This window comes from Amblyomma mixtum, chromosome 10, assembly GCF_055824585.1.
Source record: "Amblyomma mixtum isolate Tamu chromosome 10, ASM5582458v1, whole genome shotgun sequence".
Lineage (NCBI taxonomy): Eukaryota > Metazoa > Arthropoda > Arachnida > Ixodida > Ixodidae > Amblyomma > Amblyomma mixtum.
The window spans coordinates 147,373,071-147,398,675 of NC_143021.1; the positions used below are offsets into that span (position 1 = coordinate 147,373,071).

Below are 25,605 nucleotides of genomic sequence, written 5' to 3' on the forward strand. Positions count from 1 at the left end.
GAGTCGTAGCTGTCGCAGTAGGCATTGTCCTGTTTCCGTGCGACTCAGGCGGACTAATTGGTTGGTGCGTTGAGCCTCTAATAATTCGATCACTGTATTGTGGGTACCAGTGGCCAAGAGACGTTTCGTGCTAACCGTCCGTGGAAGACGTAAGGCAGAGGTGACAGCCGTGCGTATTAGGATGTCTGCCTGTTGTCTTTGCCGCTGAGTGAGTATGTGGTATGGAAGGTGGTATGTAATGCGGCTAATGATTAGTGCATTTGTCATATTGAGGGTCTCGCGTTCAGACAGTCCATGATTGCGTGCTGCCACCCGCCTGATAAGTGCAGCGACCTGTTGGTCTGTCTCTGCAAGAGCTGAAGGGTGGCGGTTCCATCGAGTGTGTTGTTAATTAGAAGGCCGAGAATCTTCACCTGAGGCATAATGGGCACTGGATTCCCGTACATGTGCAGTTCAATCGGGGGGTCACTGGGGAGGGGTTTCAGCTGCAGGAGTTCCGATTTATTTGGAGAGCAACGGAGGCCTGTCTTTGCTAAATGAGTGGTGGTGATGTCTATGGCAGATTGCAGGATATCCTGGGCTGTTCCAAGGGATCCTCGCGTTGTCCAGAGGGTTATATCACCGGCGTATATGGCTGTGTGGAGCCCTGGGACAGCAGCAAGGGCCTTTGCCAGTGGCGCTAGGGCAATGTTAAAGAGTAAAGGTTATAGAACCGGCCCTTGTGGGGTTCCCCGGTTAGGCCAGAGGAAAGGCTGGGAGGCAATATCCCCAAGGTGGAGGTCTGCCGTGTGCCCCTGAAGGAAGGCCCGAATATATTGCCATATGCGGGTGCCACACCCCGTGGTGGCTAATGTCGTGAGGATATGGTCATGGCTTATTGTGTCGAAAGCCTTATGGATATCCAGGGCCAGTATGGCTCGCGTAGAGGCTGTACGACGCTTAGTGCAAAAGACGGACTCTTTAAGCATGAGAAGTACGTCTTGCGCCGAGATGTTTGGGCGGAAGCCGAATTGAACGTTTGAGAGAAAGCCTGTTGTTTCTAGGAATGGTTGCAGGCGATTGAGAATGACATGCTCGAAGAGCTTGCCGACAGAGCTCGTTAAGGAGATGGGGCGCAAATTTTGAAGAGTGAGGGCTTTGCCGGGTTTGGGTATAAATCGCATGCTGGCATGGGTCCAGGCTGATGGGAGCGTCCCAGCTTGCCAGTGGTTATTAAAGAGCTCCGTGAGTTCCTGGAGGGAGACATCGTCCAGATTGAGTAGAGCCTTGTACGTTATGCCATCCGGCCCCGGCGCCGCAGAGCGGCGAATACTAAAGAGTGCTCGGCGGACTTCGTTTAAGGTGATGTCGGCATCAAGTTCTGGGTTAGGTGGAGGGAGATTGGGTGGATCTGCCGACTGAAGAGATATGGGTATATAAGTGTCCCGTAGTTGGCCAATTCCTCACGACGCCGATTTTAATCTAACCCAGCTAATTAACAAACCCACACGTACCACCAGCACATCGTCTAATATTTTAGACCTCTGTTTTACTACAGCTCCAGATTTGGTCTCTCCGCCAACGTACCTAGAAGGACTGAGTGACCACTCACTGCTTCAGTTCACAATTAGTAAGAATGTTCGTCCTAAGAAAATAGTTAAGACCATATGTGATTACAATGCCGCCGATACCACGTCCATCACAGCTGAACTAGAATCATTCATTGCCGACTACACTGAGAACTTTTCCGAACTTACTATTGAAGAAAACTTGTCATTGTACAAAAATAAACTGATAGAATTAATAGATAGATACGTACCAAAAATTAGGATTGTCTCAAATACTGCCTCTCCGTGGTTTACCAAAACCCTACGCCGCTTATGCAACAAAAAGAAGCGTATTTTTCGTCGCGCTAAAGCATCTAACCTTCCTGAACGCTGGGCAGCATATCATCGCATTCATGCTGAATATTTAATAGCTGTTAAAGATGCTAAACAGAACTTTTTTGAAAACACCCTCCCATCACTTCTGCAATCTAATCCGCGTAAATTCTGGAATATTGTTGGGGGCAAAGAAGATAAGGTAATTGAACTAACCCGTTCTGACAATATTTCCATTCCTCCGAACCAGTGTTGTTCCGTTTTAAATGATGAGTTTGCTTCCGTTTTCCAGAAAAGTGCTAATATTTTACCGTCTGTAACTACTTTCTCTTATTTGCCAATGGACCCTATCAGTATTGACTGGGTCGGCGTGCAAAAGTTGGTTGAAAACTTGAAAATGTCTTCTTCGCCCGGTGACGATGCAATCAGCTCTAAAATGCTGACACTCTCTGAACCCTACTCTTCTATTATGCTTTCAATGCTTTTTCCCCAGTCACTCTGTTCCTCAGTACTTCCAGGCGATTGGAGGGTTGGCAAGGTTGTTCCAGTACCAAAATCAGGTAACACTCATTCTCCCGACAACTATCGTTCTATATCACTCACAAGTATACCGTGTAAAATTTTGGAGCATATCATATACTCTCATGTGATTGATTTCCTTGAGTCTAATTCCTTCTTTTCAGGAGAATAACACGGTTTCAGGAAGACATTTTCATGTGAAACACAGCTTGTATGTTTTACTAATGACCTTTTTGCTTACACTGACTTGAACATTGATGTAGACTGTGTGTTTTTGGACTTCGCGAAAGCTTTTGATACTGTTTCCCACGATCTCCTAATTCTTAAGCTTAGCATGCTTAACATTGACCCTAACGTACTGAACTGGATTAAAAGCTTCTTATCGAATCGAACTCAATATGTCTCTGCTAACGACTGTTCCTCCTCTCACACCTCTGTGACATCCGGTGTACCACAAGGGTCGGTACTGGGACCTCTTCTCTTCCTAATTTACATTAACGATATTCCTGAATGCATTTCTCATTCTTCTATCAGGCTTTTCGCAGACGACTGCGTCATCTATCACAAAATATCTAACCAAACTGATTCTATTTATTTTCAGGATGATCTCACAAGCGTATCTAACTGGTGTGATAAGTGGTGCATGCGACTAAACGTTAATAAATGTAAAACGATGCATGTGTCACGTCGCACTAACATCACTTATAACAAGCGTACTTATGTTCTTCACGACATTCCGCTTGAATCAGTTAACTCCTACAAATACCTAGGTGTTCATATCTCACGTAACTTATCATGGCATAGACACGTCGAACATGTCGCAAATAACGCCAACAGGACTCTTGGATACTTGCGCCGAAATTTCTCTACCGCTCCTCTGCCGATAAAACTAACCCTTTATAAAACATTAGTACGACCAAAGTTAGAATATGCATCTGCAGTTTGGGATCCTAATATAATCACACTGATAAACACGCTAGAATCCATTCAAAATCGTGCAGCACGTTTCATCTTAACTAACTATTCCCGTTACGCCAGCATTACTTCTATGAAAAACACACTTGCCTTACCAGACCTTTCTTCGCGCCGGAAGTGTTTTCGACTGTCTTTTCCACAGACTGTATCACCATAACCCTCTGTTAAAGGATCATCTTTTTTCGAGCCCTTCATACATTTCATCCCGTTCCGATCATATATTTAAAGTCGGTGTTCCATTTTCGAGAACAAAATTGTGTCATGGTTCTTTTTCTAAAACCAGCGTTGACTGGAACGACCTTCCTCCCTCCATCGCTGCCATTACCAATGTTGAGAACTTCAAGAAAACTGTGTTTTCTGCCATCATATAACTTGTTTTGTATAACTATGCACTGTATTTTTTTTTTGTTGTACCACTCCTTTCTGTAATGCCTTCGGACCCTGAAAGTATGTGAAATAAATAAATAAATTACGTCGGTGCCCTTTTGGAGCTATAGTTGTATTAGACGTTGTGTGTTTACTTGTGTCTGAGATTTAGTCGTTGTTGGATCCAAGAGAGCGCGTAGGAGGGACCACGTGCGTTTAGTGCTTAATGTACCCTTGAGGTCGTTACAAAAGGTTGCCCAGTTGGCGCGGGCTAGCGTGTTCGCGTATTCTTCTGCCTCGCGAGTGAGAGCGGCTATGCGGTGTCTCAATTTACGATTGTGTCGCTGGTGACGCCAGCGCTTGAGAAGTCCCTGTCGGGCCTCCCATAGATGAGCCAGATGCGGATCAACCTGCGGTGCCTTACGAGTATTTTTAATGCTTTTGCTGTTCGCCTGGATGGCCTTCACCAGGCGGTCTGCCCAGTCAGTGACAGTACGGGGTTCTGTCGAATCAGTTGCCAAATATGTGCGCCATTTATCCCAGTCAGAGAGAAGCTGCGAACGAGGGTTGAAAATCTTGGAATCATAAGTTATAATAGTGGGGACTGGAAAGTGGTCACTTCCAAGGCTATCCTGGAGCACCGTGTGAGATTTAACGATTATGTTCGGTGTGGCCAATGTGAGATCGGGTGTGGTGTCGCGGGTGACGCTTGTGCCAATGCGAGTGGGTACAGTGGGGTTTGTGATCAGGCTAAGGTTGTAATCAGCCATTGCGGTAGAAATCAGGTTACCTTTGGGGGTATCCGAGTTGTATCCCCAGTGCGTGTGACGTGCATTAAAATCACCCACCACAAGAAGGTTTGAGGAACGGAAGGAGCCCAGGATACCCGGAATAACTCTGCCTTTATCTTTAGGATTGCTGTAAATATTAATAATAGTGAGGCCATATGTGTGTCCTGGTGAGCTGAGCTCTATCGCGGTATATTGAGTGCCCTTGCTGTCGGGCGTGTTTGTCGGTGTGCGGTCTAGTACCGGCATGGATGCGAGTGTCAGGATTGCCGTACGTGGTGTAAGGGCTGCCGTGTGATAACCGCGGATATGAATGCGATTTGTTTCCGTCTCTTGCAGAGCGATGACATGGGGGGGATTAGGGGAGTTTGCTATATATGCGGCTAGTTGTGCTTGTTTTCGGCGTATGCTGCGACAGTTCCATTGCCATATAATTGTTTCTGCTGGTGTGTTGGACTGGTGTCGCCGCCGACGTTTTCGCGTGTTATTGTTCTGCGCCATGTTGCTGGTCTGGATAGAGTGGATGAGGACAGGTAGCGGGTTCAACTGCGCGCTGCTTGCGAGGCAATTCCTGATGCGGTACAAGTTCGAAAAGCTTGTTGATGCCAGCTTCATGTTTTTCCAAGCGTGTGTTAATCGTAGCTTCTATCCTGTCAGCCATGGACTGTATCAACTGTGCCTGGGCTAGTATGAGCTGTTGCTGAATCGCTCCGAGTTGTTCAGCAACTATAGTATTTATTATGGTAGTGATTTCTGAGCGAAATTCAGCGGAACGTATGTACTGTTTAACCGCCTCTAGAGGTGTAATAGGGTAGTCAGGGTTTCGAAAAGAGGTGGGAGTGGAGGGTGCTTGGACGGACAACTCACCGCTTTTAGCAGAGCCGGCTTCTTTCTCGGGTGTAGCGTTCCGGAGTGACTGCGTCTCCTGGGTCTCCTGGATGTGGGATGCGCAATCATTGGATTTCGAGGTACAGGCCCGTGGCTCGGCGGCGTCTGTCTCGGTACCACTGGGCACCCGAAGGGATTGAAGTTGCGCGAAATCGCGTTGTGAAGTTTTATATCCGGCGTTCACGGTGTCCACACTGCGCTTTTCCGTGTGGTCTTTGCTATCTTGGTTGTCCGACGGTTCTGAGGTCTCGGTCTCCATGGTCTGCTCCAAAGGTGTCTGGGCACCCGTGGTGGCCACTGGGTTTTCCTTCTTCTGTGGTGGGAGGGGTGGCCATTGTTCTGTGCTTTGGTTCCAAACTTTCTTTGGATGGATGGCGAGTGCCTTGCTTGGACCGTTTTTCTGATTCCCTTTCGTGGGAAGTGTTGTGCTGTTGCTATATCCTTGAAGTTCTCCCGGCCGGTCGGCTTGGGTTTGGTTAAATTTGGGCCGATGCTCAGTCTCGTGCTCCTGCTCAGTATTGTTCTTCTGCGCATTCTTTTGCTTCTGCTCAGGCTTTTGGTTCTTCTGCATTTGGCTCTGTGCAGCAATGTCTTTATAATGATGACGTCGGATTACGGCTTCATCAGCTTTGCTTGTCTTTTCCGTCTTGTGCTGTAGTTCTTCTGTCTTGCCGGGCAGTTCGTGTCAATGGTGGAGTGGCCCGATGTGTCACAGACGATACAGTACTTTTTGCAATCGACATGTCCTGGTGGAGGATTGCGTACTCCGCAATTGTAGGATCTTGTCTCCTGCGGAGTGGGAGAAATGTCAGCACGGTGCCCTATTTTCAGGCAACATCTGCAAACCTGCATCACTGGTCGGAATGGTTTGCACCTGTATTCGATGCCGCTGAGGTAGACAAACCGTGGCACTGCTTTGCCTTCAAAGGTATATAGACATGCCCCCTTGGTGCCGAAAGGCCTCGCTTGAATGATGTTGATTTGTTGGGGATATGTTTCCGTGCAGTTTAGTAATTCCTCTTCTGACGGTATCGGTAAGGCGCCGGTAATGATGCCTTTACATGAGTTATCTGGTGAGGCTGCATAAGCGCTGATTGAATATTCCTTTCCCCCTAGATTGATTGCTTGGATGTTGCATATCTGTTCAGTGAGGTCCGGATCTGGGGTGCTCAGAATAGCGATGTTTTGCTCTGGCTTGATCCTGACTCTGGCCTCGTGGGTCAATTGGCGGCCGAGCTTGAATTGCAAAGCAGCAAGAAGTGACCTACCGGAGTTGTTATGCAGCGTCACCCCTCCACGCAGACGTATTACCACCTTGTAGTCATCATGCGGCAGCCTCGGTAATTTGATGGGGCGTGCGGGTCGTGATCTTTCGGCAGGTGTGTGTGCTTCTGCCTCCGTTACAGGTTTGAATCGTTTTTTGCGTGCGTCGATCATCCTGAACCATGGCGCCGCCTTCGGGTAGGCTTCAGTCCTGTCTCGTTGCGTCCCGTGCGGTAGGCCCCCCTCCGTTGTGTCGGTGGTAGAAATTCCGGGCATGGCGTCCTGGGTATCCATGTCGGCAAGTTCGTGGACTCCCTCCGTTGCCGTGGACAGCGAGCACGACCCGCTGTGGCTGGATGGGAAGGCAGCGGCGTCGGCCATATGAAGCGTTGACGTGGAACGCCGCTCCGCCGCGCCGAGGCGGCGTTAACGTGGAACGCGCTCCGCCGTGCGCCGCCAAGAGGGGTTAGGCTTAGTGCGGCGACTCCGCTTCGGAGGTCTTCGTAAGGTGCTTGTGCAAAATACAGCGTACTCACGGACAAAGGAGTCCTCGTAAAGGTTCCTTGGGTGTTCACGAAAGCCTGAGGTAGGAATTTAGGGCGCTATGATGGGTAAGTGGAAAAAGAAATGCGAAAGTTCACAGCGCCCATGTGAAGCGCGTCCGCTCCGCTCGGCTCTCCCCTTGCGCTAGGAATGATATGGTGACTCCCAGGATGTGCGGCTGTAAAGTAGACGCTGACCAAATATCGGTATTAACCTTCGTTAAATCCTGTCCACAAGAGTGGTCAAATATCTGCCATTTTTGGAGTAAGTTCAGCGCCTTGGAGATGCGCCTGTGCATAGGGGCCACAACAGTGCGCAAAAGGGATTTCCTTTCGCCGCACTAGATGGCACCACCATACCACGGTTTTTCTCGAACTCTGATGGAACCGTCCTGCTCCGGCGGTTTCGTTCGCGTACACTCTATAATATGAAATCATGATCTGGTGTGTATTATCGTATGCTCGTAATAGATCAAGCATTTTTAATGAAATGGTGTAAATATCTCGGGTGAGTAAAGCGAAGCTTATTTTATGGCATCTAATTTTTGTAATGTCTTCTCTAGTGGGCACTGTGCTTGACGGGAATAACCGCCCGTGCATGTGCGGATGTTGTGCGCTGTCTCGCTCTCCTATCGTGTGGCTTCTCTTTTTGTTTCTGACGCTTCCAACATTTATTACATAGCATTACTTTGTTCTAGATAGGATCCAGCGAGCTACACAATAAATCATTGACTGGTGCCAAAATAGACGAAATGTTGGACGCCCTTTGTCGGAAAATGAAGTGAATGCTTTGCTTGACCAATTGCCATCTGGCACTGATGACGAGTGCCTTGAGATCGAAGCTCGATACAGTGACGAAGTAGAGTAAGACATGTGGAGCGAAATCACTGATAGCTCTGATACTGACGATAATGACGCAGACACTGACAGCGATACACACAAACAGTGTGCGACAAAACAGCGTCGAGTACAAGAGATAAGCCAAAAGTTTTGCGCTGGGACAAGAAGGGTTGGTTTAGTTTATGGTGATTTAACGTCTTAAAGTGACTCGGGCTATAAGGTACGCCGCGAGGGAGGGTGGCTCCGGTAATTTTGGCCATCCGGGGTTCTTTAACTTGCACTGATATCGCATAGTACCATGGACATCCACAATTTCGCCTCCATCAAAATTGGACTGCCGCTCCTAGTATTGATCCCGCGTCTTCCCGGTCAGTCCCCGGACTCTATAATAGTTGAGCCCTGTGGCAGCGGGGACAAGAGGTACGTAGCTCCATCTTGACAAACGAAAGCTCAGTGCTGCAGCTGCAAGTGGAAACACTCCCCTGATAATGTTCGGAATCGTGTTTGGTGAGGATCGTATCGAGCTTCTGACATTTGAATCAAAACGATAAAGAATGATCATTCGCACCAGGATGACAGTGATGTTGCAATATTAGATGGAAGTGTTCCTAGGCATATGTTTGTATATGTCAGCTGTGGATAACGCATTTAGGCCCTCTTATTTGACGTCCAACATAAGGCAAGGTATGGTAGCCGATAGCATAAACCTCATTAAATGGGGATAAACTCTCTCATTCACCTCAGTGATCCTTCTCTGGAAAAGAGCAGCGATGATGGTATTGATCGTCTCCAGATGGTTCGTCCCATGGTTGAAAACTCAATGCAAAGTTCAGCACTTTGTCTGAACGAGAGACCTGCCAGCCGGTAAATGATAAAGTGAGCCATTTCCAAGGAAAACTCCTGTTGAAAGTCTACATAGTGAAACGGACCAAGAAATAAGGCTACAATGTATGCATCAGTGCCGGTGCGTCTGTATACTTCAATCAAATCGGATTTCACGGCTGCAATTTGAAGTCGGACTCACCTGATGCACCACTGACAATTGGCGCGGCAGAATGCATGGTGCTGCCTCTTTCCAGAAGTATACCTTCCTGTGCTTCCCTATTCGTCAAAGATGAGAGACGGATTGCGGCATGCACCATGCGCAAGAACAGACGGGCCAAATGCCTCCTGATGTCAGAGAAAGAGCTGAAAAAACCTAGCAGAGGTTAAGTTCACTACAGAGTCGATGGAAACAACAGCATTATGGTGTGTGAACGGTACGCCAACAGGCTTGTCATAATGAGCTTGAGCGTACATGGGGTTCGTCCACTCATAAAGGAGAAACGGTTCGACCGAAAGAACAAAAACACGTTGAAGCCTAATACCCTGCACTAATTGCCAGATACAATAAAACTCGGGTGCGCCGACAATTGCGTCTTGCTACATTCACTGTACCGAACGGTCCTCAAGAGCTAAAAAAGGTAAAGCGAAAAAAGGTAAAGGTAAAGGTAAAGGCGAGTTGTTTTTCATGCAACAGATTTGGCTGTTTGCACGCACGGCTCTTGTACCACTGTCTCCAAGCAGAGGGCACTGTGCAACTCAGCCACTTCAACCTCACGGTGGCGATTGGGCTGGTAAAAGCGGTATCAAGGAACGCAGCTGAAGCAGTTGATCCTTGTATGCAATTACCCGCAGGTTCTGCCACAGCAAAACGAAGACTACCCGTCAAAGTTTCGTCAAAGGGCGAAGTACGTTCAGTTTCCGCGGACGTGCTTTAAACAATATCAGTCATTTTCCCTGTAAGGAAGCATCTGCAGCTCAAAGATTTGACATGAGCGAATGCAAGCGCAAGACTACATATCCTTGTTTTGAGTTCAAGCCTTCGCATGTGCTAGGAAGAAAGCACAGCTTCCGAAAAACAATATTATCGGCACTCAATCATCGAAGCTGGACTTCATGTTGTTCATTCTAGGGGACCTTCTTTATCTTGTGAAATATACATTCGACTTGATGAGAATTTTTTTCCTTATTCTGGATGCACAATAGAAAATCAAATGTACTGGAACTTCAAACGCGTATTTTTGTTCGCGCAACAAAGGTTGAACTACTGACCGTTTCACGTCACATACTTCAGTATAAACGGAGCTTAAGTGTCTCCTCCTTTTTTGTTTTCGACTGCTGCACATGGGTGTAATACCTTTTCATTTGCTGGTACATGGCTGGTATGAATTATGAATAGGCTAGAAAAAAGTCTACACAGTGCAAAAATAAGGCGCCTTACAGGTACAAGCACGTGATGACCGATATATTTTCGAGTCGAGACAGCACTTTCATTTGGATGCAGTAGGCCACACTGAAAGGGCATTTATTCCGTGGACATTTTTCTGTCTAACAGTTTTCTAGGCACCAGACTGGCTGAACCATTGGCGAAAGCTGCGAGCAGCCAAATGCAGTTCGAAATACATGTGAGCTCCTGAGGGCTAAGTTGACGTCAAAATGCGTGACTACTCCTGGTATGTTGGCACAGTTGTTGTACGCCCACATGAGGAACACCAAGTGCGCCAGCGAGATCTCAGTGTTATTTACGTTGTGCAACACGCTCCACTGAAGCGGCGCAATGGCGTCGACTGCTGAAACAAGTGCGAGAGCAGTAGCCACCGTCTGGAGAGGGTAGCTGGTGTCGGACCCGTTGAGGTGAGTCTGTTCTATGCACTGCAGGCGGCCCTCAATGTTCGACCGTGACTCGCTGGACCACGAGTACTCCAGACGGAACGACCAGCATTGTGCCGCCATATCGATTACTGCCACGGGAAGGTCGAGCGCGATGTTCCGGCGGTGGTTCTGGGCCAGTAAGGCCAACAGGTTCGTCGGAAGGAAGATGTTGTTGCCGTGTCGCACGACGACCGGAAGAAAGAAGCTTTCCGTGTCTGGTAAACCGCGTGCTATCTTGGCTCTCCTTACGTCGAACGCGTACGAGCGCGCAGCTAGCAAGTTGGCGGCGATAGAGTCCGACACTGCTGGAACCGCAATGTCCAAGACTGCGATTTGTTCCGGAAGCACAAGCTTGAGCTGATTTAGCTTCTCTATAATTTCCTGCCTGGTAATTTCGGAGAAAAGGGGGAGCCCTGACGCATCACGAGTCACGGTGTCTTTTATTTGCATGAATAAGCCTCGCACATATTCTTCCAGGCGATGACTGCTCACCACTTCCGCCTTAAACGCATGTTCAAGTTCACAGATATTCAGGGCGTGGCATAATGTGCTATGTGGCATCATGCCATTACTGACCGGCGCTTCTTCCAAAGCGTCTCTCGTCTTGAGAGCGGCGCATACGATGACGAAGGCCGCTGCAACGGGCTGAAGAGTCTCGTTGGCTAGAATGCTGAAGAAGTGACTGATGCTCTCCGGCTGTTTCGTCGTAACACTGGTGACGTTGGGATGCACGGGCAATACCAGATCGCTTAAGATATCAGCCCATTCGCGTTGAGATAAACGGGAAAACGGTGACATTTCAATGCTGTGAGCCTGATTTCTTGAGTGACTGGCGTCTGTTAGTGCGGCCATGTCATCTTTGAGTCGTAAAAGCTGCTTGGTTGATACGGATGTGTTAAGAGCACCGTTGACAGCCTCAAGCACAGGATGCAAAACATCCTCGAACGCCGAGTTGGAGAAGCAATCATCAGTTGGTTTTATATTCAAGTCAGTGCCTCCCTCGGATGCACTGAAAGAAACTACGGCTGGTAGGCTGTACTTGAAATTAAGCTGGGCGAGAAAATAGACCATTTCATACTCGGTCATCGTGCGGGAAGGTACGCCGGTTTGCACGATCGCTGTGGCGTATTCGGCAACGTCTTTCACAGAAGAGTGATCTCTCTCCCATAAGCCCTGCCAAAGAAAGGTCAGCAGGGGGCCGGCTGCGCTGCTGCCTGGTCCCATTCCGGCCATATCCATGAAGCTCCACACCATGGCGGCCCTCAGCAGAGGCGACACATGCTCGTAGTCGCCATCGTTGGCCCTGGAGCAGACGTGCCCGTAAAAGTCTTCGCAAGGGTCCACACTGGTGTTGAGGGCACGCAGCACCATCAGAGCTTCATCCGGGCAGCAGAATGGCTCCAGGTTCACTGCCTCAGGGTCGGCTTTCCTTTTTCCAAGCAAAGTCGTAAGCAGCGCGACGAACAGGATGGCACAGAACACGGCGCAAAGGAATACGCTCAGTCTCAGCAGCTGTCTTGAACGAGGCTTGGCCATCTGCGTCTCGCCGTCTCGGGAAGTCATTGGTGTCGCCGGGAGGGACACCGTAGAGTCTGGAGTCTTCATCCCGCCCCCAGCAGGTCAGGAAATTTTGCCGTACGTTGGACACGCGTGAATCTTCTCCGCTCTTCTTCTTCTCACCACAGTTGTTGTTGTTGTAGCCTACGACAGAATGGCACATACCCACTCTGGGGGATCGGCCAAGAATCGGGTGGAAAAGGTTGGTATTCACCTGTACGTAGTAAAGGCAAAAGGAAAACACACGGGAGAGGAACACCGGGGGAGTCTACCACAAAAAGGGCACGGAGAGGATGAAAAAAAAATCAACAAAACTAAAAACAATAATAATAATAATAATCATAATATATATATATATATATATATATATATATATATATATATATATATATATATATATATATATATATACTCAGTTGCTACATAAACAACGCTTCTTCTCCGTCTTTTTCTTGTTAAAGAGCATCGCCGTCTTCTGTTCTAAAATATACATCAGCGACATTCCGAAATATTCTGAATTCGAAATCTTTCTTAATATTCATAACCTTTCTGAAATTCACCTTCTGGCTACACATTTTCAAAATTCATCTGTAACCAAAGCTTTCTAAACGCAGGATGTTTAGGCGGATTCCTATTTTCACTCAAAAATCGCAGTGTTTGATTTGTTAATTTAAGTGTCCAAATGTGCTTTCCCTTTTGATGCTTAGATAAAAGTTTTAAGCACCTCTCAGTCGACGCCTGTGTCTTGGCCAATCCTCCTCAGTGGCGCCCCTCCGCTTGAGAAATCGGACCGGTTGCTCCAGAATGGATATGCTCAGATTTCTCGGACACCATGAACTAGCGCCCTCTGTTGGCAGTAACTGCCGAACAGCGTCATTCAGGTGACGTCGCAACTTGGTAGTGGTAGCACCGTCGCTATCACTACCAAGTTGCGCCCTGCAACATTCCCTGAAAGTTCACTTTGTGTCTCTCTCAGTACCTCGTCCAATGTCCCCCCTGAGAACACCCCGACTGCTACCCGCCTATCGCCCTTTACACGCTCCATTATAGCTGCTTTTCTGCCCCTCCTTATGTTTCAGTCAGCAGCGATAAGCACTAGGGTACTATTTCCCTCCTTCCTAATTTATTTACCGGATACAGCAGATTTAGGCTGGAACAGTTGCTTATAACGGCAGCGCTGTGGCGCTAACGGAAGTCGCAAGGTTCTCTCGTTCGGTATAGGAAGGTCGAGCTTGCTGTGGCAGAGCCCCGAATAGGGTGCGTTTTTTTTGTCTACAAACCAAAAAAGCAGCCACAGTCATGTGTAAGTGGGAGTGCGTATGGGGCAGTACCTGTGGAGGCACCTGTAGTGTCTGCTGGACAGAAGTAGGTGCCAGCCAAACACTAGGCAGCCCTAGGAAGCACGGTGTCGTGGAAGGACTAAATCAAAAATAACGCTCTAAGGCTACCTGACATGCTCGTGTCGCAGAAAAGTTGGCGTCGTCGATGGCGTCGTTCAGCGTGAGGAAACATCCACGCACCTTCCCTAACATTCCTTAAACAAGCCACCTAGGTGACAGAGGGACCAATTTGGTCACGCTACACTGTGTCATCAAGCCAAACTTCCAAATGTATTGTGAGGTAACTGCCAACCGTTCCAGGTGAGAGTTAAACCAATGATTGGTTGCAAGAGGATGTTCGGGAAGAGCAACGTGAGTCGCGAAAACCCCGTAGGTGGCAGCACCTGCCATCGCAGGGCAGTGGAGCATCGCTAAATGGCTGCACCGGTGTGCCGGGAGTGGCATGCAAATCTACAGGGATCTATGAATATTGAATGAATGTTGACCAATTCTACATAAATGGGCATTCACCAACTAAAGATGTGCTGAAGGGGTCTTCATGTTCGTCCTTCTGTCGCGGGAACTCGATCTAAAGGCTTTTTTCAGTAATAGAAGTTACCAGTTGTGTTACGGTGTCGCCGACTTTTTTTGTTACGTTGAACTAAATGTTCCGGCTCCTGTCTTTTTTTTTTCAAACTCACCGCGGAGTGTTGGCGTCAACCAACACGAATTCAATGACAAAATGTGCATGCCGAGGGCTTTTGAACCAATCGTGTGACCTCTTACCGCTCTTCCACTAGAGAAGTAATACGCTGAGTGATCTTTGAAAACGCGTAAGTTCCTAACTGGGCTATGTTCATCCGGAGTGGACAATCGGGCGCATCGCTCCTGCGCCAGCAATGACCAGAAAACATAGTCCGCGTCTTTCGGGCCTCTAATTTCGATTACATGATCTCAGTACCACAAATATGTAGCAGTTTTATCAGAATGTTACTAGTGCCTTGTCCAAAATGAGTAATAACAATTACTTTCGTGTTTTCACGCATTATACAGTTTGTCTGTTTTTTTTTTTGCCATGACAGAGTCTTCCACACACATTTTTTTGCGAAAGAACTACTTCACGAGGTCAAACCGGCACACCGGTTTGTGTCAAGTATGACCTTGAGCGTTACTTTGGGAAAATCATAAATGAAGAAAAAACTGGATTGCACTGCAGTGTCTTGCACTGAAGAAATACGAAAGCATTAGCGCTTGAATACCAGCAACTTTTTTTTTTATCAGGCAATCGTTGTCACATGAGACATCTCGCGTGAGCCTTTTGTCAGAAACTTTTCCACTTTCATATTGTGAACTGACACTGATCACGTGACCTTTGGATGACGTCAGCCATTGTTGTCTAACATCAATGCACATCCATAACAGTCTTCATTGTCGTACACACCACTACGCATTCACTTCGTGCCCCTCTAACACGCTTGAACCTACGAACTGTTTCCCTAATGTTGTAAAGGTGGCTGATCTAAGCAATATATCGCATCATTGTAATTGTAATCTTTCTGGAAACACGTGGCTAGCAATAAATATTTATCTAAATGAAGTGTTTATCAATATCGCATATATATATATATATATCCTTTCTGCACAAAACCATGTAAAGAAATGCCATGAAATAAAAAAATATCCTTTGTGGCGCATGCGTTTTGTTCCCTCCTGCACATAGATGGCCTGCGTTCTATCCGCAATGCCGGCAAATTTCTTTTTTGAATGGCCTTTTCGTGCGAACAAGCTCGGCCGACAGGTCGTGTAAACGCCACTCATGAGACAAGAAATGGTTTCGCGAGAACGAATACTGCGCGGTTGGAGTTCGACCCCCTCGTGCCGCGAATACATCAGCTAGGCTGGCCACTCCACGAGAGAAATACTCCATCGCCGCAGCCAATCACGCAGAGAGTTCGTTGCAGTTTAATACATTGCAACGAACTCTCACGCTGTGCGTTGCATATCTTCTTCTTCGTCATATAATACCACTATCAAACTAATATTCACGTTGTGAGCGACATGGAGGTAGTCTTATACAGATAAGGCTAAAAGATTAAATAAAAGCCAAAAATAGAACGCTCTTTAATGCACCGTTAACGTTATCTCGTGATAACCGTAAGACATGGCTTGAGTATCCCCTCCAATTTTTTTTCAAGGCGTGGTCAGTCGTGGTTAACAGGATACCTTAAAAACAGGACATTTACCAGTATGTAAGGTGATATTCAGAGACCGCTGTTAGTATATTCTATTTTATGGTATGCTGAGGTAAAGAATATAGAGCAACTTCACGGGGGTATAGTTCTGGAGCGCTGTTTTTACTTTTACACACAAACTCGTTTTTCGTCTGCCTCTCCTGCCCGCGGAGGGTGACCATTCTCCGTGTACGCATTCCTATACTCTGGCAATAGCCTACTGCCGCTGTGAGTCTCCTCCTCCTTCTAGGGTAACCACCGTCAGATTGGTTGTTATGGAAACTAACCTCCGCCTGCGCCTTATGATCTCGCCGTGCCCCCCTTGTTCATAGGTGACCCTGCTCATCCTTCCAATGCAACTACCCTCCGACTGGTACCATGGCAACGCACCCACCGGTTAGGCCGAGGAATACGAATCACTACTCCTACGCCTAGAAAGCGCAGAACCCGCGATTAACCGCTGTCACTGCAAAAAATATGCGTATGGGATACGCAAGCGCGATCCCGACAACTCTCCCCCGGTCATGGATTCCTCCACTGGCGTCATACATTGCTCACGCGCTAACAACACTCCGAGTGGTTCCCATAGCAATGCACCCTCTGGTAACGCCGACGACTACGATATACGTACTACCACTGCTACGGTGCGCAACGCGCGAGTTGGCCCCTAATAACTGTAGCTATAAAAACACACACGAGGGTGACGCAGGCACGATCCCGATAACAATCTCCCTTAACGGGTTCCTCCATTCATGTCAGACCTATACCCTTCCACGGTAACCACATGGCAACACACAGACACCGACGAATACGACGTGCTACTACTACTGCTACTAACAGGACGGGAAACCCAATAATGGGAACTTGACAGCGGTCGGTGTAAAACGTGCTTCAAACTTTTTTTCAAACAATATCATAATTATTTTTACTGCTGACTCCTCACTGTATGAGGCCAGTTAATAGGCAACAAAAACGATGGAGTCAGATTTATTATGCGATGCATAGAAGCCTCGTTGGAGGGAAGCCCGGTGACCGGCGTCCTCAAAATGTCGAGAAGTGATTGGTTTATTGGGGCTTAACGTCCCAAAGCGACTGAGGCTATGAGAGACGCCGTAGTGAAGGGCTCCGGAAATTTCGAGCACCTGGTGTTCTTTAACTTGCACTGACATCGCACAGCACACGGGCCTCTAGAATTTCGCCTTCAAGAAATTCAGCCGCCGCGGCCGGGATCGAGCCCGCGTCTTTCGGGTCAGCAGCCGAGCGCCGTAACCACTGAGCCACCGCGGCGGGTGTGTCGAGAAGTGATGTAATCACAGCGGAGAAGTCCACATCAACTCGAGGGACGCGATGCCACCGTTCCAGAAGGGATGTCAGCAGATCGGCGAATGCTCTTTGGTTGGAGGTAAGTGACGTCACGTGACAAGGCTCGTCTATGCGGAGGGACGTGACGCGACCACACCGTAAGTGGACTGCCCGAATTGGCGAATGCTCATTACTGGAAAGAAGTGAGGTCACCTGATGAGCTTCGCCTGTGTGAAGCTTCCACATGCCAAACGTGGCTGGAAGATGCTGTACGAGAAGAGCTCGGTGGAGAGCATAGCTCAGGAAGAGCAGCGGGGGTCTCACATAGCCCTACCAGACCGGCAATAATGTCACTAGACCAAGTTCGTCAGTGTGAAGCATGGTGTAAGGAAATACTGTATTCTTACGCCATGGCGTGAAGCCTCTGCATATCACTTGCGGTGGCAAGGGGTAATAGGTGTAAGGGAAGAGCAACCTGGGCCTCACACGCCTCGCCAGTCATTTCTGGCACAGGCATCAACATCTTCGAAAGCTATCGCTTTGCTGATCCGTGATAGAAATAGGTATCCGATAAATATTTGGTATGCTAATTATGCACAGTGCTCAATGCAATACGGGAGATTCAATGGATACTTACGACAAATTGACGTACGTTTAAATTGATGGACTCCCGTGTTATAGGCAACATGTGCCGCCATCACTGGGCTATTCTGTATGCAAACTGCGGTGCGTCGGCGCAGTTTTTTTGGGCGTGGATCTAGGATTCTGGAATACACTGTCATTTACTCCATAATAGTGATCATGAAGTCGGTCACTCCTTTTCAGTGTTCTCTTGGCGAGTTTGACTCGAATGTCGAGAAAATGTTTAGCCTTTTTTTTGTCGAGGATTACATATGTTTTACCACTGGACAAGCGCCAGTATAACCATAAGAGCTATATCATCGAAATCTACTAAGAATGAAAATTTCATGGTGCTGTCCTCAGCGTACATTTCAACCTTAATGAAACAGACAGATAGCTCAAAATTACACCCTGTGAGCGCTGAAGGATGACCACAGTTGGCATAGCAGCAACTGTTGTGGTAAAACGTCACGGCATTGCTGTGTGTTGAGCACCTTAATGTTCTATGCAGCTATACGCATTGTGTATTCCAGTATTGCTTGTTGACCTTTGTTTCTCTTCAGGAATGTAATTAAACACGCAGCAATAAACACTGCTTACATAAGCTGTGCCTGTATCTGACAGCGCAGTGGGAACTGTAACAGCTGTCGTTGTTCGCTGTACTATGAACGAGTTATTGAAGGAGGGGAGATGACAGGCAGAGTGTTCGTAGATTGCCAGAGACAGAAGAATGTGCCTGCGAGTGCATGAAGCCACGATTATTTAGAGGCAGGAGGCTCCAAGTAGTTGCTACTCAGCATGTTCTGCCCAATGAATAGAGACTAGTGCCAGAAAAGACTGAAAGTAATAACGTACGAAGTAACTATGAACGACACTTGAATATACTATTTCAAGATCTCATTACCTACCTCCCCGATTTTTGTCCATCCGTATCACACCCATTAGGCAGCGCTGGGCGGCGACCGCCAACCACGATGTCTGCCGCCAGCTTTTCTTGAGTATGTGTTGAGCGTGCGTTTATACGCGTGTTCAGGAAATGTTAATTTCAATGAGTGTTCGGGATTTTTGCCGGCCACCACACGAAGGGGACCCATTCATTTCTAAGGGCGAGGCTTTCACTCACTCAAGAGAGTGAATATTTTACAATAGTGTACAATCTTCACCGTCTCTGCAGCGCCGCTCCTCGTCGGATTTCTCTGCGCAAGAGCTCAAAGAAAGAAGAAGAGTTGCCAAACCGGTGGGTCGCACTGCCAGGGCACCATGTCGATCAGCGGCTGTTCGGGCACTTCTGGGTATGGCTCCACGGAGGTCGTGTGAGTAATGACAAGTTGGAACGCAGTGCGCTGTTCCATCGGCATGGTATTATTTCACCCTTAGGGGTAGGCTGTTCGAAACGCGTTCTACGTGGTTCTTGTCCAGTGGCCAGTTTGCGTCTAGCGACCTTCGAGCAAGCCATAGATAAGAGTTCACCACTTTGTTACGAGTGGGCAAGCAGGTTAGTGGGACAGATCCCCGCACGTTCCCTCCTCCTGGCCCCCTAGCAGTATGTCTGAAGATTTTGGGCAGGCTGGACCCATCCAAGTTTCATTTTCACTTCGTCCTTCTTTATTCTTATTGCTTCTAGGGCGCTTTGCCCTAAAAATCACGTTTGCCCGGCTATCATTTGTCCCTTTTTTTTCTTCTAATTGGTTATTCCTAAAGTTTCTCTTGAGCGTTGCCTCCCCCCTCCCTCTCTTTTCTTTTATTTTCAATTGGTTCTCCTGCGATAAACTTTGGTTGGGTGCGGGCTTCCTGTAATATTTTTTTTCATCTTGAGAGTTGTACAATAAAGAACAAGGTAGCATCATTCAGCAGCGTGAGTTGTGCTTAAAGGGTCATGGCTACTGTCTCGTACTCTAAGCACGCTGTGTGTTTATAGGAACGTTTGTTCTGCCCACCACATGTTTTGGCACTTACATGCACATAGGTATGACACGTATCGCATTTAAGGACCAGATTGGACTTGCTAGGAAAAGTGCTGTTTGTGCGCACGTCATGACGTAGAGAAATTTATTGCTGTACGATAATTATAAGTGGGAAGCGTTGCAAACAATGTAAAAAGATCCGCAGCCAACTGTCCCTGAAACATGCAGTGCATTTCAAGAATAGCTGTTCCCTTAGCTTCCAGCTCAGGACGCTGTTATTCTGCACATGTGCCGAATGCGAACGTTGAGAGACAAGCCATCGCATTCAAACAAGCAGCCCTTTACATCGCATATTTTACTTCGTGACATACTGAGGAGCGTCAAATGGCGCGCCGCTTGTTTGGGTGCTTTGGGTGAAAAACATACTGTTAACATTTCATGTGTAAATCCTGAAGTTGAACGAACACTGTCATAAACACGTAGCATTTATTTTTATATTGCATGTATTTGCTAGTCCATAGGTCTAGTATTTTGGGATTATTTTAATTATAATTTAAAGCATGGCTCTCATTTTCAAGTATGGTCATCAGAATCTTACAGTAGTCCGTGAAACTAAAGCTTATCCATACGCTAACTGTTGAACAGCGTTTGGTCGCAACTCCAATTCATCGCCACATTCGCAATGCTTGGTTTTCGTTGCCATAATATACACTAATCAGTTGTCGCACAGTACGAATATCGAAGCTATCAGCCGCGTCCACATTCCGGGTAGTTATGTAAGGCCTTCCTTTGCGCAGCCCTACAAGTGCCCCGCGCACTCTCGGCTATGAGCCGCTCACACGACGAAGGGGCTACACGCGCGTAATGAACGCGTGGAGCATTGACGCAATTTCGGCGCGCAAAGAATGCGGGGCCGCGTGAGCATTCTAGCTGAGTGGCTCTTTATAACAGGTCCCGCTGTAATGTGCCCAACACCTCGTGGGAGGCTGAGGGTACATATGGCCATGACTTCACCTCATTGAGCCCTATTGTGTTTACTTCTTGCTTCACTGCTGTCGCTATAATACCCGGTGAACACGGCTCCTTAGCTAGTGACGTAGCCGAGCTGTCTGCCCGCATGATGATCGTATTATAGCTAAAGAATGAAAGAATGGGCATGCATGGACACCAGCAGCTGTGCAATAAAGAATGCCAGTCATGCAAAAAATTGGTCTTTGTAATCACCTGCTGGAAACATGCTGACGCTTCGGCAGTTGACCTTTCTTGACAGCGCGCCGTACAGCAATCGCACAGCATTTCACTGCGGTAGCAGTAGAATCCGCTATTTATGCGAGTGTGTAGCCTCCGCCCTCTAGAAGCACCCGCCGGAGAAAGCACCTTCCGCGGCTTCCGAGCGCCGACAGGTAAAATTTGCGTCTCCATAACTGCGAACCACCACCCACCTGCACCATACAGAGCTAGGCCTCTGACAGTCACGCGCCGGCGCAGCAGCGGAACAAAAAAGCGAAAAAGGAATTTAATTCTAAAAGAGAAAATGAGAAATAAAAATATAAAATCAACGTTGCAAAAGCAAATTTGTCGTACCAATTCGTGGGATTGTGGGTGGATTCTTGAAATTAATCGATAACAGTATTTTCATTTCAACACTTCGACGGCATTACGAAAATAGGTGTAAGTTAGCATTACAACTGTTTTCCACACCCTTTCGCAAAAGGCCCTACTATGCTGATATTTCAAAAATTAAGGGAGCCAACTATAAATTTGTCTGGTTTCTCTGTAGCTGGCGAATGCGAAGGGTTTGTTTTGTGAATTAGAGTACCTTGTATTGCTAAGCTGGCTTTAGTCTATATAATGCCAGGGACAGTGCACTTCCCGGCATATAAACATTGAATGAATTATCATACAAGAAATATAACTATACATTGTTTTAGGTGACATAAACAGTAATAACAATGTGTTGCACAGTTACTCGCCACCAGGCGCGGCGAGTAAACGCAATACACTTAAAAACTGCCGGTCTAAACAATTACATTCCTGCATGGAAACCGGTTATTTTTATTGGAGTTGCCTGAGTAAAAACTTTACGTTGATTTGAGTTCCGCACAGGAATAATGCGTCATTGTAAGCATGCACGCTGAGGGAGTGTTAACCGAGGCTACAAATGAGCAACTGATTTCTTGCTGCGCGCTGGTGAAGCGCGCAGTTTATTTCGTCACCCAGACATTACTGAACATGACCAACGAAAGATGCTGCTTCCTAGACACACGCATACACATACTTGCATGCATACATACATACATACATACATACATACATACATACATACATACATACATACATACATACATACATACATACATACATACATACATACATACATACATACATACATACATACATACATACATACATACATACATACATACATACATACATACATACATACATACATACATACATACATACATACATACATACATACATACATACATACATACATACATACATACATACATACTACATACATACATACATACATACATACATACATACATACATACATACATACATACATACATACATACATACATACATACATACATACATTCATACATACATACATACATACATACATACATACATACATACATACATACATACATACACACACGCATACATACATACATACATACATACATACATACATACACACACATACATACATACATACATACATACATACATACATACATACATACATACATACATACATACATACATACATACATTCTTTTCTAAAAGTAACCCGGCACAGGTGGTTTGTTCCTTAAAAGCGTAGCGAAAAATTCTCAATCTCTGATTCTAAGCTCTGAATCTGTATGAAGTAAGGTGGGCTCTTTTTCTCACGTTTTGCCGCAGTTAAGTCTTTAGGGGTGCTTTAAGGGCTCCCTTAGACGGTTTAGAAGCAAAAACTTATTGCTCAGTTACATGTGGCAAATGGGGCGCGCGCGCGCACGCGCGCACGCACTCACACGCGCGCACGCACGCATATACAAACAGTAAACTAGAAGATAATGTACTTAGATTAGTAGGACAGTGAGATTTAGCGCATCGCAAGTTCCTCCTAAAGCTTGAATCCGTTTCTGCACTTCTACCGTGTGCAGGGCTATGCCGGCGCAGCGGGTGCCTGCGGGGGACCACCAGTAGCAGGGCCTCCGCCCAGAAGACCCTGAAAGGGGCGCTGCCGAGGTACCAGCGGTGCTGGTCGCGACTCCGGCGCAGAGTCCGCCACGCATCCTTAACCCGGGTGGGAACCCTCTGGACCACGTGTGAGTGCCGCTGAACAAGATGCGCTATGCACGGCGCAGTTGAATAACTTTTTATGTGGGAAGCGGAAGAAGGAGCGCAAATTTCTGCATGCATTTGACTGATCCCACTTTATTGTGTTTTGCTGCATTATACAAATACCTACGCGTCCCAATAGATCAGCTCATTTCAAACTTTATTAATAAATTGAAGTAGCAGAGAAAACCACTCTTTCCGCATCACTGCGAAGTTTTGAACAGCCTATACTGTGAAGAGCATTGATAAGAATTCGGGCGGCGAATCACGCGCTGCGTTGCAGACAGACTCCGCGCAGTGTACTGCTGAAAAAGCGCTCTGTATTAAAGAATTTATCTTACGCGAGGCGATTAGTGAAGGATGACAACCAAAAAGTAGTAAGAACCGCGATGTCGGAGGGAGGCAAGTGCGCTGGCTGCTATTTTGTGAGTAAGCATGCGCTGCGCATACGTGCAGGAACGCCGACTCTCGAGGTGGCGCTGCAGACATTTTTGTTGTACATTCATCTGATTTGTTTTCAGAGTACCGCATTCTATTTCTCCACGCCAGTGGGCTTGGAATAGATATGGCTACCGGAGCCGCAGCGCTGGCCGAACAGAAAGCATCAACATTTGCAGGGAACTGGCATGGAGCGACGGCTATCCAAAGTCCCTGGGCTGTCCTCTAGCACATGCATTAGTGGTGCGCTCCTTTAAGAAGTTGCAAAAGCTATCGCTCACCTTTTTCTAACCTTTGGTGAACAACGTCACTGAAGTTAGCCGTGCTAACTACTAGCAGGAGTTGTTTACAAGCTATAGTGTAGCTGCAATGGCGGCTACGTGGGGAACAACGGATGGGATTGGAATGCACAACACGCCAGTCAGGACAGCCACTCAGCATTCGAACCCGGCGGCAAAGAGCGTAGGACGCAGTACTCGGAATATTTTTGCAGTTAATAAAATTTGTATTTAACCATCCCAACAAAGAAAACTAAATGCCAGCATAAAAATTAAACAGTCCTCCTTCCCTGCGCATACCCTCGACGTTCAACCTTCCCATTGGCTGAACTCCGTCACGTGCTTTCACACGCTTGTTTCTTGCGCCTTTGTCGTGGTGATAAACAATGCTAGGGGCGCATGCAATCTTCACGTTTCACGCCTCTGTCGTGATGTTTCTATTAGTGCTTCGTGTTCTTAATACCTGTACGCTACGGAGAGTGACTGCTAGTACAACACCGCGTAGGGGAGCCATGCTCGAAAGGGAAGAGAGCGATTCTGTTACAACAGACAGAGATGACGTTACAGCTAGATTTTTGAGGAACTTTCACCTGCGCAAAAAGCATATATGTTCAGCTTCATGGCTTTGGGTCAAACTACGCGTCTTTGTTTCACATGCTCTAAATTTTTAGCTGTAATTTTTACTCCAAAAGGAGGTATTTTCGGCTTCATCAGTTTCGAGCTCGTCACATGCAGCTTCTAGGAACAGAAATATTCCTTCCTACAGAGATTTAGAAGCACGTAGCCACACAGGTGTTTTAACGTCTCCTTGAAGAATAAACGGCCAACACTAGCCTCATCACTTTAGGCGAAAGGGCATGCATACAGATAACCTAGTTTCTTGGTACGCGCGCCTTTATTTTTTCTAATCTCTATTATTCCATTGCATGCGAGGGACAGAAAAAAGCTGGTTCGCAAAAAGTGCAGCCTTTTAACAAAACTGAGAAAACAACAATGATCAAATTTAAAGAGCAGGATTGGAGTTATAAAACAGAATAAAACTGCTTGCCAGGTAGGATAAACACATATGGAGGGCACTGGAATGGTTCAAGAGCATGGAGAGGTTTTAGTCTCGAGAGCCACTTGTTGATAGCAATAGGTAAGATGCATTCCATTGTGGGAGTTCTTCGAAGCCGGGACCAGCCCGTGCTGCATCTGCTTAGAGTACAGAGTCGACCACACTTGTCTAGAGCGCTGGAAAGGTACCGTTGGGAAGGGGGGGGGGGGATGAAGAGAAATTATGAAGCAAGTATTGATTTTCATTGATAATGGTTGCGCCGGAGAGCAACTGAATAGAGACGTGAACGCGCAAGCACCAGCGTCTTACCGCTAGCAAATCAGCTGCGAAAAGATCTCAGTTCATTTGCTCCCCAGCACACCGTCCGAGCACTCTAGACAAGTGTGATCGACTCGGTGCATGTCATGGGTTCTTGATAGCGTGACTGCTCTGGACCGTAAGCCTCCTTTTACTGAAGTATATGTAGGCAGCAGCAGAATGCGTGAATACTACCAACAGCGAGGCAAGCGTCGACTGTGACGTTACACCTTTAGAGAGATCCTTGCATTGCTAATGCTGTGAACTAAGAGGATGATAGCCAGGCACAGCGCTGATTGGTACAGAAAGTTTAATAACGTTAAAATGATGAATCCCCCGCCATTTCTTCGATATCGTTTGACAGGGGAAATACCTTGTGATAGAAAGACTGCCAACAAAAAACGACTTTCCGAGTCGCTGAAAGCTCTCCGATAATCTCCAAAGGACCAACAAAGATGTTAGCTTCAACGCTGCCTCATCTAACGCCTTCTCCTTACGATATTACTCGATAGAATTCAGCTGCAA

General features: G+C 47.0%; 1 protein-coding gene across 2 annotated transcripts in view; it reads left to right on the top strand.

The window, feature by feature from the left end:
• The window catches only part of LOC149327250 (uncharacterized), a 65,641-nt gene that overhangs the window by 37,193 nt on the left and 2,843 nt on the right, over positions 1-25,605 (top strand). Inside the window, exons 2-3 of one of the 2 annotated variants that reach the window (XM_089562908.1) lie at positions 18,939-19,077; positions 22,833-22,997. In XM_089562908.1, the coding sequence (XP_089419034.1) occupies positions 18,939-19,077; positions 22,833-22,997 (304 nt within the window). The remainder of the gene's footprint in view (positions 1-18,938; positions 19,078-22,832; positions 22,998-25,605) is intronic. The other variant, XM_089562909.1, reaches the window with a different exon arrangement.